The 20,348-nt window shown below is 35.5% G+C and overlaps 1 protein-coding gene across 1 annotated transcript in view; it reads right to left on the bottom strand.

Moving 5' to 3' along the window:
• dnajc1.L (DnaJ heat shock protein family (Hsp40) member C1 L homeolog) overlaps nt 1-20,348 on the bottom strand; it is a 99,000-nt gene that overhangs the window by 49,325 nt on the left and 29,327 nt on the right. The window contains exons 2-5 of the mRNA XM_018267280.2: nt 17,375-17,476; nt 17,014-17,060; nt 4,463-4,628; nt 2,380-2,477 (exon numbers count right to left, since the gene is read on the bottom strand). Coding sequence (XP_018122769.1) covers nt 2,380-2,477; nt 4,463-4,628; nt 17,014-17,060; nt 17,375-17,476 — 413 coding nt within the window. The remainder of the gene's footprint in view (nt 1-2,379; nt 2,478-4,462; nt 4,629-17,013; nt 17,061-17,374; nt 17,477-20,348) is intronic.

The raw sequence follows: 20,348 nt of genomic DNA, 5'->3' as shown, positions 1-20,348 counted from the left end.
CATTAGATTCAGTGTATTTTATTTAAACACAACATGTTTCGGACAGACTGTGAGATTATTTGAGGTATAAGAAAACCTCACAAACTCTACCTTTTATAAATAACCCCCTTAGTGTCTTTATTACCGTTTGCTGCATTTGCTTCTAAAAGACCTTACGCACCCCTCCTTCTGAGCCCACTTCATTCTCTGGGCACTTACAACTACCTATACAAACTGTTGTGATCTCTCTATCCCCACACCACTTAAATCTAAGGACCCTCTAGAGCACATTTTAGAAAGTTAATCCTTCATCTTGCCAAACATATGTTCTAAGCATATGGTTAGTTGAGTCTAGGTAACCCTTGTGATCAAACGGTACAGTTATAGGTCGATCAGTCCAATCTGGAACTTGCTTCAACCAATCATGCAAAATAGTGGCTGTGAACCTGACTGTACTAAACAGGTTTATCTCAATGTGAAGGGGCAAGTACTCGGGAGAAAAACTGGTAGTTCAGCAGGGAGTGAACGAGGGCTGTTCAGGGAAACTGCATTTTATCTAAGGCTTTCATTCTCCTTTCAAGTAATTACAAAGTTTCATAATACATAATAATGCTGACGTTCATTTTTAGGTACCATTTAACAGGTATGTCCTATGATCTATAGAGAGGGCATATTCCATAAAATCCCTTGTCAGGCACTAGAATTAAAGGGGTTGTTTGCCTTCCAAAAACTTTTCAATTGTTTTCAGATTGTTCCCCAGATAATAAATACTTTTTTCGATTACTTTCCATTATTTATTTTTTTTACTGTTTTTCCAAAATCCAAAAGTTTACAGTTGAATGTTTCGTGTCTCTGGTGTTTGAGTCTGGCAGTTCAGTAATTCAGGTGCAGACTCTAAACTGTTACAATTTTGCAACATTTAGTCAATACATTTCTCAGCAGCATCTCTGGAGTAGTAGCAGCTATTGTATCAATTCTAACAGCTGCCATTAAAAAAAACCCCAGGGATTCTGTGCGGGTCCATTTTTTGAAACCCGTACCCGATCCGTACACGCAGCCTGCAATCCACAACCTGGACCTGCAACCCGCATTCTTAAATGCTTGGACCCGCTACCCGACCCGACCTGCAAGTACCTTATCCACAACCCGGAGCCGCCACCCGCTGACCATCAATATCCTCAACCCAGAGCCGTGACCCGCTGACCATCTAGAATCAGGAAGTGCTGTCATTGTAAACTAGAAGTGACATCATCTGAAGTAGGCATGTTCAGAAAAAAAGGAGTAAAACAGGAAATGCTGTCATTGTAAACCGGAAGAAGAAGTGATCAGAAAAAAGGAGTAAAAAGCGCTATTGAGAAGACCCGCAGCCCGCAGAACCGCCGACCCGCGTCTGTACCCAAATCCGGAACTTCTACCCGGTTTTGCGGGTAACCCACGGGTACCCGACCCGTTGTAGGACTCTATTCTGCTCAGCAGGGACAAAGATAAGAAATGTATCATCTAAATGTATCAATTTAGAACAGTTTACAGGGTCGACGACCCCCCCTTCCCAGAAGGTAAAAAAAATGACACTTTACACTTAAATATTAGAAAAATGGTCACACATAGAAGATGGAAAGTAATTGGAAAAAGTCGTTATTTCTAGTGTTCTATCTGAAAACAACTAGTTGTTTGAAGGTGAACAACCCCTTTAAAGAATGTCAAGGTAAAATTATTGATATGAGGCATAACAAAAGTGGGGAAACGGTGATAGCTTTATTGGCTACCTAAGATGACAATCATAGCAAGTTTTCAGAAAATTTAAGTTCCTTTCTCAAAGCTTTGAATATGGATCTGAAATGTTCTGAAAGCTTACTATGATTGTTGTCTTAGCCAATAAAGGTATCACCTTTCAACACTTTTGTTATGCTTCATATCAAACGTTTTACCCTAGAACTTTTCCAACTGGCTATCACAGTACACTGCCTGCCTCTCTCCAGCTTTTAAATGAGGGTCACTGTCCCCGGAAAGTCAAACACCTACAGCTGTTTGAGGCTACAACATTATTGTTACTTTTTATTTCTGATCTTTATATTCAGGCCCTCTGTTATACATCTTCCAGTCACCAACTGTCTGGTTGCTAGTGTAACCTGGACCTTAGCAAGCAGATAGCTGTTAACATGCCAAAATGAAGAGCTGCTTAACAACATGCTTAATGCTACAAAAACCTGAAAGCAAAAATGAAGACCAATTGCAATTTGTCTTAGAATTTCAGTCTAAAGTTAATTTAAGGGTGAACTACCCCTTTAATAGATAATTGAAGTTCTCTGGAAGCCACAGAACACATTGTTGCACATTCAGAATTTTTGCTCAAGTACATTAAAAGTAGATTGCTAAAGTAAATTAAATATTGGCGCTCACCTTTCATTTTTTTCCATCTGTCCAGATTTTATTTCATCAGAAGCCTTTGCCCCAGCTTTCTTCTTCTTTTCTTTCTTTTTCTTGCTGAGAAGTTCATCCTTAAGAATAATACAAAAGAAAGTCTTAAACATTGTTTTGGCTCATGAAGATTTATTCTAACATTGTATAATAAAGTCATAGTAAATATTCAGTATTTATATTCAGTTCATGTACAACACAGCCATTAAGGAAAAGCACAGCAATAGCAAGGCTGTCAAGGAAGCAATTGCAACTTGCAAAACTTCATCAAATTAAAGTTTTCGTTAAGGCCCCCAAAAAACTGTTAAATACAGAATCATTTCCATAATGGAATGCCCTGGCATCATCTGAAGGTCACCTTCACCCGTTTAACCTGGATTTCCCTGGCGCCATAACATGATACTTGGCATGGTACTGTCACTCTCTAGTCTTGTTGTGTGCATTTAGCATAGCTAGAAAGATTGTTGAAAAATAAGGCTCTTAAAGGAGAACTAAAGCTTAACTACAAATGTAGCTAGAAATGTTGTATATTATGTTTTGAGCTTATTTGCCAGCCCAAGCAATCATAACCCATTATAAGATCTATAAAATCTGTGCCTCCAAAATATGCCTCCAAAAGATACTTTCCAAGATGGTGACTCCCTATGACAAGTTTGCAAGTCTTGGATCATTGCTGCTATTGACAAGCTGAAACTTTAGGCTGGTGCAATAAGTTCAGTATTAGGACATTTTTAGCCATATTCATTTGTAGGGTTTAATTCGCCTTTAATTATGAAACTAGGTAATCATTCTACAGCTCTTATTTTACCGGTTTACTTTATAACCCAACACAAAAAATGCAAATATTGTCTTCCCAGACTTCCTGTCAAATAAGATTTTTTTTTTTAAAGTTAAATTGCCTGTAAAATACCTCAAGGGCAACTACATTAAATATAAGGTTAGGAGCTATGTCTACCTTATGAATAGGGGCGCTCTACTAGCCTGAGTGTATGGAAGTCCCCTTCCCCATATATCTGTAGTAAACTTGACGGAAATGAAATGTTCTAAACTAAAAGGAATTACAAACTAATGTCAATCAAGTCAATCCCCCTATGATGAAATCCTTGCTACACACATGGGTATCAGAGCCCTCAGACTGGTGACATTCCCCCAAAAGTTTTTGCATAGACATATTGGCTCTATATGAAAGTATGTGCAAATCAATTGCTTGTTTTCAAACTGCCTCCATGGTACCACTGCTTGGCTGAATGACACTGTTCAACCTGCCTGAAATGAAAGCCCCCTGTGTTACAGTGTATTCAATTCATAGATAAACATGGCAACTGGAAAGGATAACTTCATCTGTGGCAGCTAGAAATATACACAAATAAAATAAAAGGAACCAAGAATCACTTGACTTGTATAAAACCATTTAGCACTTCTGGTCTTCAGCTTTATGGTTGACAGTTGTAAGCAAAGAAAACATGATTTGTACACATTTATTGTCCAAGTACAGAAAGCAAGGCTCCTTTGCTAATGCAATAAAAGGCACAAAGATAGAGTAGTAAGTGGGAGAGAGTTGGTTAGATGTTGAATCCATGTTTAGCCATCATAAGGTGCTGAGAGTGCGCTATCTCAGCTCCTTTATAAATACATAAACACATTGGATTCAATTCAAAACCTTTTCAGCCCAAGGCTGCCCTCGGGTTAGATTTAAAAACGCTCAGAGAGGAACGCTTGCTATAACAAGAATGATAAAGGTGTCACTAACAAACACAAGCTAGCAATAAGCAACTGGAGTTGTCATGGCAACCCAAATTAGTAGTGACCTTATGCCACATTGGTAATGTTATACATTGGGTGATCCTGGCCTGGAATTGGTGAAATGCATGAAGTTAGCACCAAAAAACAACAAAAAAACACCCATCACTACATAAAAAATTGTATGATTAGCTTTTCTGTAAAAAGTGGATATAAACCTCAAAAAAACCTGAATTATAAATATTTATTATAAACAAATGAATGCAGTATTTTTAGGTGCCAGCTAGAAATAACAATTTAAAAATGTATTATTCTAAATACTCACCAGCTGCTTCTCCAGGTAGATGGACCAAACCACGGCGTAATGGCCCACTGTGAAAATAATGAACAAGAGCAATGCTAGCTCGGCATTGCTCATCTTCCTCACCCTCCTGTAATAGAATACAGGCTGTCGCCAGTCCGGGAGGCCATTAACAAGAATATCATCGTACCTAGAACATTAAAATGATTGGCAGGTTTCAATATGTAGTCAGGAAGTAAACATGATCAACATCACAATTAAGAATTAAGATAGCATAATGGAAACTGGCAAGAAAGGGACAAGCGAAAGCAAAATGTAAGTGTTTATAATTTTCTTGGGATCGGCCATCATAGAAGAAGCTTTGTTCTTCTTGTGCATGTTTAGTCTAAAGGGCATTGATTTATTACAGTTGTGACAATCTTTGTTTTTATTTACATTCACAATTATAAATGCTTTGCACACACTCTCATTGATTCATTAGACAATTCCTGAATTTACTCAATTCAGATAACCTGAATGTTTTGCACAAAAAGGGAAGAAAATTTGTGAAATTAATTCTCTAACTTTCCCAGAATATGACAGGTAATTTATAAAAAAAAAAAAAAAATTGTAGTAAAAAAAAAAACCTGAGACATTCTGCAATTTCTTCACTTGTTTTAGAATTTAGTAACAATTTATGCATTGATGTAATTTGTCCTTACAGCCTGGTAAGCAAATTGCAAATGTTTGTTTTAAAAGTGCCTTTGCTTGGCATAAGCTAATTGGAACATCATTATTAAAAGACGAACAGTTAAATTAGGTTCAGAGCTGCTTCAACTTCTGTTGCACTAGAACTTGGCCCTATTCACACCACTGTTTTTTGCAACAAGAAATGAAAAGTCGGGAAGGCTGACCTAGTGAATGTGAGCACTGTTTGTAGAAGGAAACCCACACAAATATAAATTTATATGCAATGGCTAAGCCCATTTTTCAGTGCCAAGTATGTTACCCAAAAAAAGTAAAAAAAGGATTGAACGTTCCATAAAAATATAGGACAAGTTTATTTAGAACAAAAACATGATTATATGCTAGTCCATTTGCATTTCGATCACTACGTGGTCTTTATCAGGGGAAGAAAATACACAAAAAGAGGCAGGAAGATGTGACCCCACGATGAACAACAGTTTTCTAGGAACAATTCCATGCCTTGTACATTAACAGAATGCAGGTATGGGACCTGTTATCCAGAATGCTCAAGACCTGGGGTTTTCCTGATAACTGATCTTTCCGTAATTTGGATCTTTCATAACTTATAAACATGAAACGGGTGGTTCAACTTTGATTTAACTTTTGGGGGGGGGTTTGAGTTATGCTTTCCACGAAAATTCAAGTTTTCAAGGTTATTTTTTAGTCAAAACTCACTCACATTTGCTGGTTAAAAAAAAACTGGAATTTTTTGACATTCATTAAACCTCTACCCTGGAAATTGCTTGAATGCAAAAAATACAGCATCTAAAACCTGTTGAGCTCATGTAAAATGGCAGAGGTCCCTTGAACCACTTGAAGATGTTTGTAGCCTTCATGATATTAGAGTTTTATTCAGAGGGTTTTGCCAAAAAACTCTTATCAATTCAAGTTTTTTTTGCCAAAACTATTTTTTCTTCATTATTTGCCTTCTTCTTCTGAATCTTTCCAGCTCATATAAAAAAACAAATGCTCTGTAAGGCTACAAATTTATTGTTATTGCTATTTGCTATATGCTTTTTATTACCCATCTTTCTATTCAGGTCTCTTTTCAAATTCCAGTCTCTCATTCAAAGCAATGCATGGTTGCTAGGGTAATTTGGACCCTAGCAAACAGATTGCTGAAATTGCCAACTGGAGAGCTGCTGAATAAAAAGCTAGAAACCACAAATAAATAAAAATAAAAAACAACTGTAAATTGTCTCAGACACTCTCTACATTATACTAAACCCCTTTAAGTCTACTAGAAAATTATGTAAACATTAAATAAACCCAATAGAATTGGTTTGCCTTCAATTAAGGATTATTGATATCTTAGTTGGGATCAAGCACAAGGTACTGTTTTATTAATAGAGAGAAAAAGGAAATCATTTTTAAAAATTTGGATAAAATGGAGTCTATGGGAGTTGGCCTTCCCGTAATTCAGAGCTTTCTGGATAATGGGTTTCCAGATATGAATCCCATACTCACTACGTACTGACACAGTGAGTTGTTTGAGAAACAGGCACTCATACAAAAGTATCAGTATCCTGTAAATTCTATAGAATACATTTTATACTTTAGACATTAGAGATGTCACATTTTGGCCATGGACCATATTAGTGCATAATAAGGTTACAGATAATATGCAAACATTTGCTTTTTAGCCATTGTTTCAAGAATATCAAGGCCATCAAGTAATCTACATCCCAATGTTCACCCTAGTTAACCTGGGTTTTAAGATGTATCTAGGGAAGAACTTGACTTTTTAATTACGCCCTTTAAGCTGAGCCCTCACTGCTCCAGGGCCCAAAGTCTGGGAATTACTGCCTGATTCTGATGGTAACATTATGAACAGTTACCTGTATCAGATTTTTTTTTTTTTTTATAAAACAATCGTTGCAATTGACTGGAGCTGTTGAATACGAGTGCTTAGTCTCTAGGTTACAAGTGAATAGTACTGAACACAAAGCAATGGTGTTTTAGGATGAATTTAAACAACAGCCTGGCAATCTTGCTTTTCCACTAGAAATAGATTTGTGCAAAAACATCTGTCAAGCCTATTGGGCAGAAATGGTTTATTTCTGTCCTGCACTTGTATGGAGACTTTACCTGATCCCTGTGCATTTAATAGTGTAGGAGTTTTTACACAACAGGACAAGAAATGGTTTGTATTGGAGCTTAGATGTGTATAGCCTCCTTCCCCAAGCTCAAAGAAAATCATTTCTCTGGCCAATACATCATTTTCTTATTTGCAACATGATTTCATTTTCCAGCGTTGGATTCATGTACTTTTAATCATATGAGCGTGAGGCTTGTTCCAACACTGTAATCACCTGTTTTACTAAGCTATCCTGAACACCATGGCTGTATAAATATACCGTATGCATCATACAATGCCATGTGCATGTCACACCAGTGTCTTTTGTTTCACCCTCTGTTCTTCTTTTTTCTATGGCCTGAAATGTCCATGGGCTCAGTTTCTCCTTCTACAGAAAATGCATGGCGTGCTTACATCCAAGTAGAAGGCACAAAAAATTACCAAATATTAAAGATCTGTGGGTAACGTTGCAATAATATAGTAGCCCAGGTCTGTAAATAACACCTGCATTCCTGGACACCTGAAAAGGAAACAGATGTCTGTCTTGGTGATGTGCGGGTCGGATAAAACGCGACCCTCACCCGGCCGACTTCCGGATAACAAGCCTCACTCTCATATGATTAAAAGAACATGAATCCAAAGCTGGAAAATGAAATCATGTTGCAAATAAGAAAATGATGTATGGTGCTTCTACTCACATTGGAGAAATGATTTTCATTGAGCTTGTGAAGGAGGCTATATATCAGGCCGGCCCACACATAAATAGTCTGTCTGTACCTGTGTGTAAATAAGCCATCATCAGAAAACTTACTGCTACAGGTATGGGACCTGACTGCTTGGTACCTGGAGTTTTCCGGGAAAGGGGTCTTATCTGTAAGGATCTCCCATACCTTAAGACTACCAAAATATCATTTAAACATTATAGGGCAGATTTATTAAAGGGATACTGTCATGGGAAAACATGTTTTTTTCAATAGTGTTTATAGTGTTTTTCCAGCAGAATTCTGCACTGAAATCCATTTTTCAAAAGAGCAAACAGATTTTTTTATATTCAATTTTGAAATCTGGGGCTAGACATATTGTCAGTTTCCCAGCTGCCCCTCAGTCATGTAACTTGTGCTCTAATAAACTTTAGTCACTCTTTACTGCTGTACTGCAAGTAGGAGTGATATCACCCCCCCCAGCAGCCTAACAAAAGAACAGTGGGAAGGTAACCAGATAGCAGCTCCCTAACACAAGATCTATCTGTTAGATCTAAAAACAACACTCAATAGTAAGAGCCAAGTCCCACTGAGACTGATTCAGTTACATTAAGTAGGAGAGATAACAGCCTGAAAAAAAAGTAGTTCCATCCTAAAATGCAGGCACAAGTCACATGACTGGGGCAGCTGGGAAACTGACAATATATCTAGCCCCATGTCCCCATGTCAGATTTCAAAATTGAATATAAAAAAATCTGTTTGCTCTTTTGAGGATTGGATTTCAGTCTGCTGGAGCAGCACTATTAACTGATGTGGTTTTTTCCCATGACAGTATCCCTTTGAGGTTCAAGTTGTTTTTGCCACAAATATTTGAGTTTTTCAGTTGTATTTTTTGGCCAAATATTTTTGGGTTTTAAAAAAAAACTGGATATTGGAGATTTATTATACCCCAATCCGAAAATACACCATTTAGGGCTAGTCCACACGGGGAGATAGCCACGCGTTTGCGGTCACGGCGACAAAGCGCCGCGACCGCAAACGCGTGGCTATCTCCCCGTGTGGAATAGCCCTTAAAATCTGTTGAGGTCATGTAGGAGTCAATGGCAGAGGACCCTTGAACCATTTGACGCTGTTAACAGCCTGTTTGATGTTCAAGTTTTTTTCGGAGGGTTTTGCCTGAAAACTCAAAAATGATTGAGGTGATTTAAGTTTTTCTTTGCCAAAAACAAGACCAATTAGAGCTTTCAGGTTTCGGGAGTTTTTGCCATTCAAGTTTTTTTTCTTAAATAAGATACCATTGGAGTTTTGAGTTCATTCGAGGTAAAAAAATAAACAAACACTCAACATATGATAAATAATCCCCCTAATAAAAATAGGCTGGTTTTGCCTCCAATAAGGATTAAATATATTTTAGCTGGAATCAAGTACAAGGCACTGTTTTAATTTTAGACCAAAAGTAAGAGAAAGTTGAAGGCACACAACCATAAAAAATAAAAAAACATCATTCTATTGTAACATTAAAAACAGGTGGCTGTTGTGTAATGTACGCCTAACGTGCTTTAGGAACACCTCTTAATAATAGGCTGTTTTAATTTTAAAGAAAAAAAAAAAGGAAATCATTTTTAAAAATGTTAAATATGGGAGATGGGCTTCCCATAAATTGGAGCTTTCTGGATAATGGGTTCCCGGATAAAAGATCCTATACCTGTACTACATAAACATCAACTGCCTTGCTAGTAATGTTCCTGTAGTTAAACAGGCTTATCGTTCTTCTTCAGTTGCCACACAAATCTCTGGACATTTTAACCATATTTTTTGCTATATTAATACAAGTGTACTTTATCTCTTTCCATAAATATTACAGTAAAAGCTGCCAATCCCTTACCATTTGGAGGAGAGGGTTGGACAAAACTTAACATACAAATATTGCACAGAAACAGTAATCAACATTTTTAAAGAGACATCCAACCTGTTAACCTTAAACACTGAGCTCCACTCATTGGAAATTCTGGTCACACTCTTCCAAGAATTAAATCGCCAATGAAAGGCCTAATTTGGTGCAACACATTGACCAAAATATTTTAATTAAAAATATTCTGAGTTAGTGGCAGGCCTAATTACAGGAATAAAAATAGGGCCTATATTGTCATGCAGGTCAGTAGGACTCCATAGTAGGTTTTTCTGAAGTAAATTGACCGATCCAGGAATAATAGCGCAGCTGCTAAACTGCCAGTCTTGACATGTAAATCAATTTAAATCCAACAAATGCAGTTGCTACTTCCATACTTATTATTAAATTGATACCTAGTGTTGTTTGGAAGGAAAAAAAATTGACTGATATTTATATATTTACATTTTAAATGGCTTTATGGGAGGATGAGGAAAATGTAATTACCAGTTATAAAATAAACATGAAAAAGTGAAAAGGGGGAAAAATGCAGAATAAACAATGGTTTTTCAAAGGGTGCTTAGGAGTCCACTATTTTAACTGCTTAAATGCTGTGAGGCCGATAGCACAATGACTAGAAAAAACATTTCAGCAGATACTTGGCAGCATGAGGGTGAAGGCAGTATACATTTAATTCACTAGACGCTTAAAAGAGCACTTTACTTAACAATGTCTGCTGCTCTGAGCAACCGTCTCCAAGGATTAATCCTTAGAATCAATTCCCTATTGATTTTACTATCAATGAACATCATGGTTCAATGCAACTGTCCATTTCAAAAGAAGATCACTTCCATTATAGCTCCCTTTTAGTACATAGGCTCAGAAAAGCAAAATTCTATAAACGCAAATAAAACCTGACATGTATGTATATGTATGTGTATATATATATATATATATATATATATATATATATATATATATATATATATATATATATATATATATATATATATATATATATATATATATATATATATATATATATATATATATATATATATATATATATATATATATATATATATATATATATATGGGTGGCACCCCGTTTGCCCTGGGTGTGCAACACTGAGATACTATGCGAAAAGAAAGGGTATTTAAAATACATTTAAACACTCTATGCAATTTTTTATATATACGTTTTTAATTTTTCACATGAGATCTGTGTTACTGGTTTGTTTTTTTGCTATATATATATATATATATATATATATATATATATATATATATATATATACATACACACACACACACTTTTACGTAGTGTTCTCAGCGGATATACATATATCATTTACACATGAAACTCGATATGTTTCAATGTTTTAATAGCCATACGCTATATACGTATTAAAAGAATAGCAGACAGTCTTTTCTTCCAGTCTTTGCTGTATTTATATCTTCTAAAGTGAGAGTACACACACTGTATCATTACAGAAAATATTCTGTAATGATAGTGATAATAAGAAATATCACTCTAAATAACGTTCTTATCTATACTCTAATAACATAATTTCCTCATTTAAAAGTTATTTGTAAACTTAATGAAAGCAGCTCTGTCTTGGCTATATAATATTCTCTGCCATGCATGTTCTGATTCTTGAAACAGTAGAATCTAGCTAATTAAAAGATTGCTACATTTGTTCCAAGAGTCAGAACCAGAGAAAAGAAACGGATAGACAAATGTTTCAATAACAATTACAAAACCTATTGTTAATGTATACTGGAACTTTGCTTAGAATTATATATTTTTTTTTTCATTCATAATGCAAAAAATATGTTTTTGGATGGAAATCCTCTTTACATGAGTATAACGTTAACATTTCCCAAATTCCTGGGGGTGAAAGACTTATCTTTGTTTAAAAGAAATTAATTTCAGTGGTACAGATACCTGAGCTTCCAGGCCAGACTCACTTAGATGTGTTGGATATAAGTTAAGATGACTGCATTCCCCCTTAACAAGTTGATAGCAATGGGACTCCATAACTATCCAAAGTGTGTGGACCAATCAGTTGCTATTAGAACAAAAGAAAAAAAAGCCACTGCCATGAAATCAACTACAGATCTTGGGAAATATCTGTTTTTTATATTTTATGCCATAAATCTGTATTACATATTGTTCAGGTTAAATACTTTTTAAAATTTGTGTATAGAAAACATAATGAAGATAAGAGTCTGGCTAACGTCACCTAGATTAAAACATAATTTCCCCCCATTAGCTATTCATGTCAGAAGTAAAAGGTACATGTACAACTTGATCATGGATTGTGTTTTGGCTGGACGTGCTGCATGCCCAGGTTAAGGATCCCTGCCAAGTGAGCTGCCATTGTTCTAAACAGGGATAGGAAGCCTTGCATACAAAAGCTGTTGGACAACTAATGTTCCCAGAAACCTTCTGACAGCTTTGCTAGACCTGGAATGACAGCAGCTGCCAAGCCTTCATTAACTGTAAAATTTGTCTAAATGACCAGTGTTACTAGTCATTACTTCCAACTGAAACGATATTTGAAGTGTTTTTGGCCGCATAAGATTGACTTTGAATCAATAGTAAATTTTGTGTTATTAAACAGAGGATAATGTACCCCCTACTGTAATTTCTAAAGATATTATAAGTCGCTGAGGAGTTATTTGACCATATAAATTCTGCTCACCTAACTCCGAGGTGACATTTAAATCTTTATAAATTACAGCAGGGTGTACATTATTCATTATAGTCAGGGGGGTGATTCCCCTTCAAGCTAACTATTTGTAAGTTATAGAACTATTAGTGAGTTATAGTTTTTTTTAATTATTTGCCTTCTTCTTCTGACACTTTCCAGCTTTGGGGCAGTGACAACATCTAAAAAAACCACATGCCCTGTAAGGCTACAAATGTGTTGTTATTGCTACTACCCGTAATATAACATTACTCATCTTTCTATTCAGGTCTTCTCCTATTCATATTCCAGTCTTTTATTCAAATCACCGCATGGTTGCTAGTAATGTGGACCCTAGCAACCACATTTCTGAAATTGCAAACTGTAGAGCTGCTGAATAAAAAGCTAAATAACTACCACAATATATTCACAAATAATAAAATTGAAAGCAGAATATCAATCTCTACATCATACTTGAAGTTAATTTAAAGGTAAAAAAAAAAAAATTTCTTTCTCTCCTTGCTGTAGAAAAATGGCTGGTACAAATGTGGCATAGGATATGATTTTCCAGGTTTTTTTTTTTACAAAATAATAATTGCTTATGTTAGGCTTTAGACAAGTGACAGGTAGTGTGTAAGGAGAGAAAGTTCTAGAAGAGATCACCATCTCTTCTTATAAACAGCACGTTTATAAAGATATAGAAGCGAGCCGTTTATATAGTGAATAAAGTACCCCCTCTTGTAAATTATAAGGATATTATAAATTACCGAGGAGCTTCACGACCATATAAAAACACGAGGCCTAAGGCCGAGTGGTTTTATACAGGTCATGGAACTCAAGTATTTCCATAGGAGACAAAGGCCTATGGAAATACTTGCCCCGTTGCCCATATATTTCCGTTCAGCAGTGATGGCCATGCTGATTCTGTAACAGTCCTGCGCAATCTCCATAGAAGAACATTTTTTTAAAGGAACAGTTCAGTGTGAAAATAAAAAAAACTGTGTAAATAGATAGGCTGTGCAAAATAAAAAATGTTTCGAATATAGTTAGCCAAAAAAGTAATGTATAAAGGCTGGAGTGACTGGATGTCTAATATAATAGCCAGAACACTACTTCCTGCTTTTCAGCTGTATAACTCTGAACTAGTCAGCGACTTGAAGGGGGCCCGCATGGTACATATCTGTTCAGTGTGTTTGCAATTGATTCTCAGCATAAAGCTCAGAATCAAAAGCAACAGATATGACCCATGTGCCCCCCCTTAAGTCTTTGATTGGTTACTGCCTGGTAACCAGTCAGTGTAAACCAAGAGAGCTGAAAAGCAGGAAGTAGTGTTCTGTCTATTATGTTAGACATCCAGTCACTCCAGCCTTTATACATTACATTTTTGCCTAACTATATTAGAAACATTTTTTATTTTGCACAGCCTCTTTACCCAGTTTTTATTTTTACACTGAACAATTCCTTTAAGAGTAACCAAAACACAAAATAGAGAATCCTTTGCAAAAGATCTGGCCAAATACCGAACCAAATCCTAATTTGCATATGCAAATTAGGTGTGGGAAGGGGAAAAATTTTTTACTCCCTTGTTTTGTGACAAAAAGGCACACGATTTTCCTCCTTCCTGCACATGCAAATTGCATCCCTAAATAAAATGCAATACTCTTAGTGATAAATGTGTGTCTTGCTGCCACTAGCATTAGTTTGTACTGCAATGTCTTGGCACGAATAGTAAGTGCAGTAGATTGTAGAACAGTTGGGCCTCTATTGATAACTTCCCTTTCTGCTCTACTTGCTTGCCAATGGGCACATTCCATGAATTCCTATCAACAAATCTTAATGGCAAGCATTTTAGCGCTACAAATTCATGACAAATGTCTTTCAAACCTTCCAGTCATCAGCCATCTTTATACAGTTCTTGAGCTTAGAGAATGCGTAATAAATTTCAATAGGAAAATATATCCTATAAATTAAGTTGACTTTCATTCATACTGAATTTATCCAGCCTAAAAGACCTTTTCTGCACATTATTAATCTACAGGATCTGTCATGACGCTTGCCCTGGCATAGTAAAATTTCTTCCATATACCCCCAATGCATTCTGTTATTATATTATGCACAATGATATTATGGATCAACTGTACAACATCCTCTGAACAAAGACCTGCTGAGTCATATCAGCAACCATATTTTACAAGACAAGAAATACATAACATTTAATTGTTTCCAAAGTCCATGCCTGGTCACAGAAATGTCCTTTCAAATCTCTTGGCAGTGTATAAATAAAACAGTATCTTTACTTTTTTCTCATGAGCACACAAATATATTTTATATGTATATTATAAAAATACAAAATGTTTTAAAACCAATATATGTTTCATAACGTTTATAAATCCATTTTTTCAACAAACATTAACAACCGAATCCCTACCAGGAACAGCTTCGATATTTATATATTTATTTTATCTCAATTACCAAAAAGGCCCAAAAGATTAAGCATTTATGAGGGATTACCACTTGCCTGAAGCAAAATCAAGGCACAAGGCCAAAAACCAACTGCTTTAAATAAGCTAAGAGAAGGCACATGTAGTAGCGTACAAAAATAAACCCAAGGAAATGTATATTTTAACTTTTTGAGAAATTCACTTCTGTCTTGTCTTTAATGTCCTGAGGGCTTTAAGGAGTAGGAGGAGGGGGTCCATATACAGTATGTATGTTTGTGTGTCAGTTGCTCTCTCCACATTTCTTACGCAGGCAATAAGAGGTTATCTCAACTTTTCAAATATGTTTCAGAAATCTGAAGATTTATCACCAGTAATTCATATTAGTGGCTTTCCTTTGATTTGATGATTTTCAAGAGAAGAAAAAAATCTTAACTTGTAGGATTTGTGTAAAATGAATGTTATTAACATTTAGATAATAGAATAACTATCAACCTCATTTATCTTGTCTGGTTAGAAAAATAAAAATAAATATTTTGTTAGCTAACTAGGAATAAGTGTGGAAAGCTACCAGATTACGGGACATATTCTGTTTTTTTAAGAATTATTTTTGTTAAATATAAGACAGGTAGTAAGCTTCAGATATATCAAAGTAGCAAGGAAGACTGAAATTCATCCAATAGAACCACAAAGAGTTGTACAGTAATTTGTATTCTGAATGTTTTTGGGGTTTAAGTGACATATTTTTTTCTACTCTAATATCTATATCAAAGTAGCAAGGAAGACTGAAATTCATCCAATAGAACCACAAAGAGTTGTACAGTAATTTGTATTCTGAATGTTTTTGGGGTTTAAGTGACATATTTTTTTCTACTCTAATATCTAATGGACAGATAATAAATTGTTATAAAAACAAGAAATAAGTGTGAAATGAAATGAGAAATTATGTAGTGCTGGGAAGCTTTAAAAAAAAAATTTGTATTTTGCTATTCTCGGTCAACTGTATATTTCTTACAAATTAGCTTCTAACATGTTGAACAGAGAAGATACACATGAGATACAAGACTACATATAATTTTAAACACTGAGCTTCAGTCTCTGTACTGAGAGAGAGAGAGAGAGAGAGAGAGAGAGAGAGAGAGAGAGAGAGAGAGAGAGAGAGAGAGAGAGAGAGAGAGAGAGAGAGAGAGAGAGAGAGAGAGAGAGATATTTGTAGCAAAATGTAAATATATTCTTCTCACTAAGGATTTTTTTTTATTTATGAACGGTTGAGTTGTGTTTTTCCTGAAAAATGTGAGTTTTCAAGGGTAGTTTTAGTAAATCACGTTATTCGTGTTAAAAAAAAACACTAAAATTTTTCAAGATTTTTTATACTCTGAAGCTGGAAATAACTAGAATCCTGAAAATATTCCAGCTAGAGCCTGTCGAGGTCATGTACAAGTCAGTGGCAGATGTCCTTTGAACCACTTGAAGTTGTTTGTAGCTTTCATGATGTTTGGGTTTTCTTTTCAGTAGTTTTTGCTCAAAAACTTGGTAAATTTGAGCGATTCAAGATTTTTCACTGATAACTATCAATTTGAGTATTCAAGTTTTTGAATTGCACTGATTTGAGTTTTTTTACATTCAAATTTTATCATAAATAAGCCAACATTCGAGTTGTGAGTTTATTCGAGGTATAAAGCTCAAACTTTGATAAATAACCTAAATGTCATATGAAGAATCAAATTCTGTATTGGATAACGTGCATACATACGTGAAAAGATTAATAAAATATCTGATTTCACAAATTACATTCTGCTTGTGTTATGTTTTATCTGGATACCCTGATTTATCAGAATTGTAAAGACCAGAATAAACAAGCTTTGGAAAAGTGAACAATTATGATCCAATCATGAAAAATTTAGATAAAGATCAAATAAACCAAACTTATGTGACTAACAGTGATTTCAAATTAAAAAAACAAATAAGAATTTCATATTTGGATAAAAAAATTGTTGAAAAGCTTCTCCAAATACACACGACACAGAAAAATGATTGATAAATAAAACATACCGCTGTCTCCTTTCTTCATCCTTTAATACTTCGTAGATGGCAACCAACTAAAACAAAATCATTTGGTTAGTGAGTTACAAAATGTTTTTTGCCACAGCTTTAAAGACAGCAAAATCTTAAATGCTTCCTGAAAGCTTGCGTGCTATCCTGGCATTAAAAATTTAATCTAGTCGGAAGTGACTTCAAGCAGAGCTTCCAAGTAATCAAATGTAAAGCTTTAACCCCAAAGGATTGTGAATATCCACATCAATCTGTGAAGCAGATTCCCATATAAACTCTGGGCTCACACAGTGAGGGGGGAAAAATTTAGAACATCTCAAAGAAGCAGATTTTTTCTCGCTGTTGTTTAACGATCACATACTTGTCTGAACTGAGTTTCTGCGTTTTCCTCCTTGTTCTTGTCGGGGTGCAACGTTAAAGACAGTTTGCGATAGGCTTTCCTAATGTCAGCAGATGAAGCATCCTGCAAACAAGAAGAGGAGGGAGGGATATGAGCAAAGCACAGAGCAAACTTTGTAAGAAAGCAGAAATTCCCAGAGCCTCATTAAGATGTAGAGATAGCCAACCAACTATAGGACCTAAGGCAATGTAATTTGAGCCATCAGTGAACAAGCTAGACTGACCCACATGAATGAACAATTATTCAGCTTAATTTTACTTTCTTCCTAACTTCACTATACATGCAATGTCTCCACCCACTGCACAGCCATTACTTTCTATAAGTTTCAAAATGTTTGCTGCTAAGCTCCTCTATGATTTATGGAAATAAGAAATGAAAAGCAGAAAGGAATTTTATTTAATTAAATAAAACTAATTTGAATCTTATCTTTACAAATCTGTTACAGGCTGTGTGATTTTTGCCCCCTTTAAGCCAAAGGTAATTTTAGTTGTTATACTTGCAGCACATCATCAAAATATTGATTCTCAGTATATAAACTGACCAAGTGAAGTCCAGGGAGCCACTGAACAAAGCCCTTATGCTTTTCATTATACAGTGTAATTATTATTATTTGCATCAATATTGAATTGTATAGTATATTTTAATAGGTTCTGGCACAAGAACACAAGTACCACCATTTTTGAGGTGATTCCGTGTCATTTAAAAATTAAATTAGGCGCAAGGAAGAAAAAACATCTCTGATTTTCCACTTAACATAGAGTGGAATAGACAATGCAAAAAGATGAATATAGTATAAGTCTGGATTATACATTGTGAAGCTCATGAGCTCTGAAAGGCCCCAAGTTTCGGCATGGCAAAAAATGAAATATTTTGGACAACACAATAAAATTGTGAAATCAGAATAGATTCAAAGCAATCATAAAAACAAAATCTCAATCTGCAAAATATGCATCTTCAGGCAACAATGAGAAATCAGTAAAGAAACGTTTAAACCCATTAAACGCCAGCAAAGTCTTTCAACACCATGCTTATTATGATTCTATGATAAAAAAGGAAAAGGCAGAATCTTAAGCACTATATGGCTGAGAGAGCTTCATATACATCATAATGAATGGAGAAGGCTGCTCGTTGAATTACCAGCATGATTATCCCAATCACAAAAGTTGGGGAAGACGGCAGTGGTTCATGATAACAAGTGATTTAAACAAAGCTTTAGACATAAAAGGGGAATAAATAAATAAAGAGAAAGGTGCATTGGTTGAACATGACGACAAAGGTCTCGTTGTACAAAGAGATTCTGCCCCATGATAAAGGGTTACTAAGCAACGAAGGCAACATATATGGACTGTAACAAAAACACTGGCAAACAAGAAGCTCGCTGCAAGAAGCAGAATGACTGTAGAGGGCCTCATATCAAATGAACCCCCGATATTTTTGTGATCTTTCAAAGGACTGCAATTCCAGATTCTGCTACGCGTTTAGCAAAACGAACAATTCTGATCACAAAAACATTGCTGCAAAAGTAAAACGCACAGCCTTTTCTACATGAAAATTAACAGGTATATGTCCATTTTGACTCCTTAAATGCTGGAAAGTGTGTGTGTTTTGGAGGGGGTTTACAGCCCCTGGTATGCTTTCAGCCTGTATGTCAACATTGAGAATGTCTATTCACTAGGCGGATAATGATTTCTGCAGCCGAGAGTGCATCTACCTTTCAAATGGAAGCTCTTTAACCCACTGAGTGCCAGAGGGATGCGACATCCTTTCAGATGAAGGTCAGGAGGTATCTCAGATTACATGGTCAAGTCTGATATACGCAGATTTCCCCAATGGAAAATGCAACTTTAGAAGAAAACCATTTTCTATTTTACTAATCTTCAAACCATCAGCTGAGCATCATTTTTGCCATTTTCTAAATCAATATATTTCCCTCCTGTTTACAATGCACATTTCTATTAAAGGGAAGTTTATAGTGTTATTAGCTTTTTGTACGGTGCAAACACAAGTAAAAAATTGTGTAAAAAAATCTTGGAATTTAAATTGTATGTGTTCCTTTCTTTTCTTTCTTTCTCTGGTTAAGACTTTAAACTTAAAATGTAGAATTGCAAAATAAACATTAAATACATAAAAAACAAAAACTTTTTTAAATTGTCAACAGCTGTCCTGAGATTTTTTTCATCATGCATTCAAAATGGCTATTAAAGGACAAGGCAAACAGTCTTCACCATGTGGTTGAGACCCCTTTCCTCTTCCTAATCGCTAACTTCTTTGCGATATATATGGAAAACTGACTGCGTTCCGTTTAGAAGTGGATATCTCCCCTTTTGCACTTGTATCCACCATATTTTCCTTCTTTTCAAATATGCTATATCTGTGCATGCCTGAATTTAGTCTTGGAGAGGAAATGCACAATTTCCCCAGTACTTGCAGTGGCATGATTGAAGTCTTGGTCTTAGGTAGAGATAATGAGTTATGGGTACTTTGTCTTCTAGTACCTACCAATATTTTGAATTGGATAGCAGTGCTGCAAGAAAACCTGACCATGTTCAGGAGACTCTATAGCGCATCTGGATTGAGTAGGCTCATCTCAATCGTGAACATGGTTGCCTCGTTTTTTATCTATAAAACACAGACAATATTAGTGATTATGTAAAACACACAAATGTGTTGTAATACAATCTAAGGTATAGAGATGAATTTTAGACACAAATTGGAGCAAGCTACCACAAATAATCAGCCCATGGTACATGTACTGAGCAAAATAAGATCAATATAGTGTTTGAATACTTTGAATTAAAATTGAAGAATCTACAGGCATCTCTTGTCACAATCACTATCAGAGCCCATGAGTCAATCGCCCTGTTTTAGGTTTAGTATAAGACGTTGTCTTATTCTTCGACCATGTGCTCTGACATTAAAGTCAAACGTCAAGTTA

The sequence above is a fragment of the Xenopus laevis genome, chromosome 6L (assembly GCF_017654675.1).
Source record: "Xenopus laevis strain J_2021 chromosome 6L, Xenopus_laevis_v10.1, whole genome shotgun sequence".
Taxonomy (NCBI): Eukaryota; Metazoa; Chordata; class Amphibia; order Anura; family Pipidae; genus Xenopus; species Xenopus laevis.
Note: the sequence above shows the minus strand (reverse complement) of the source record. Positions and strands in the feature narration are given on the sequence as shown.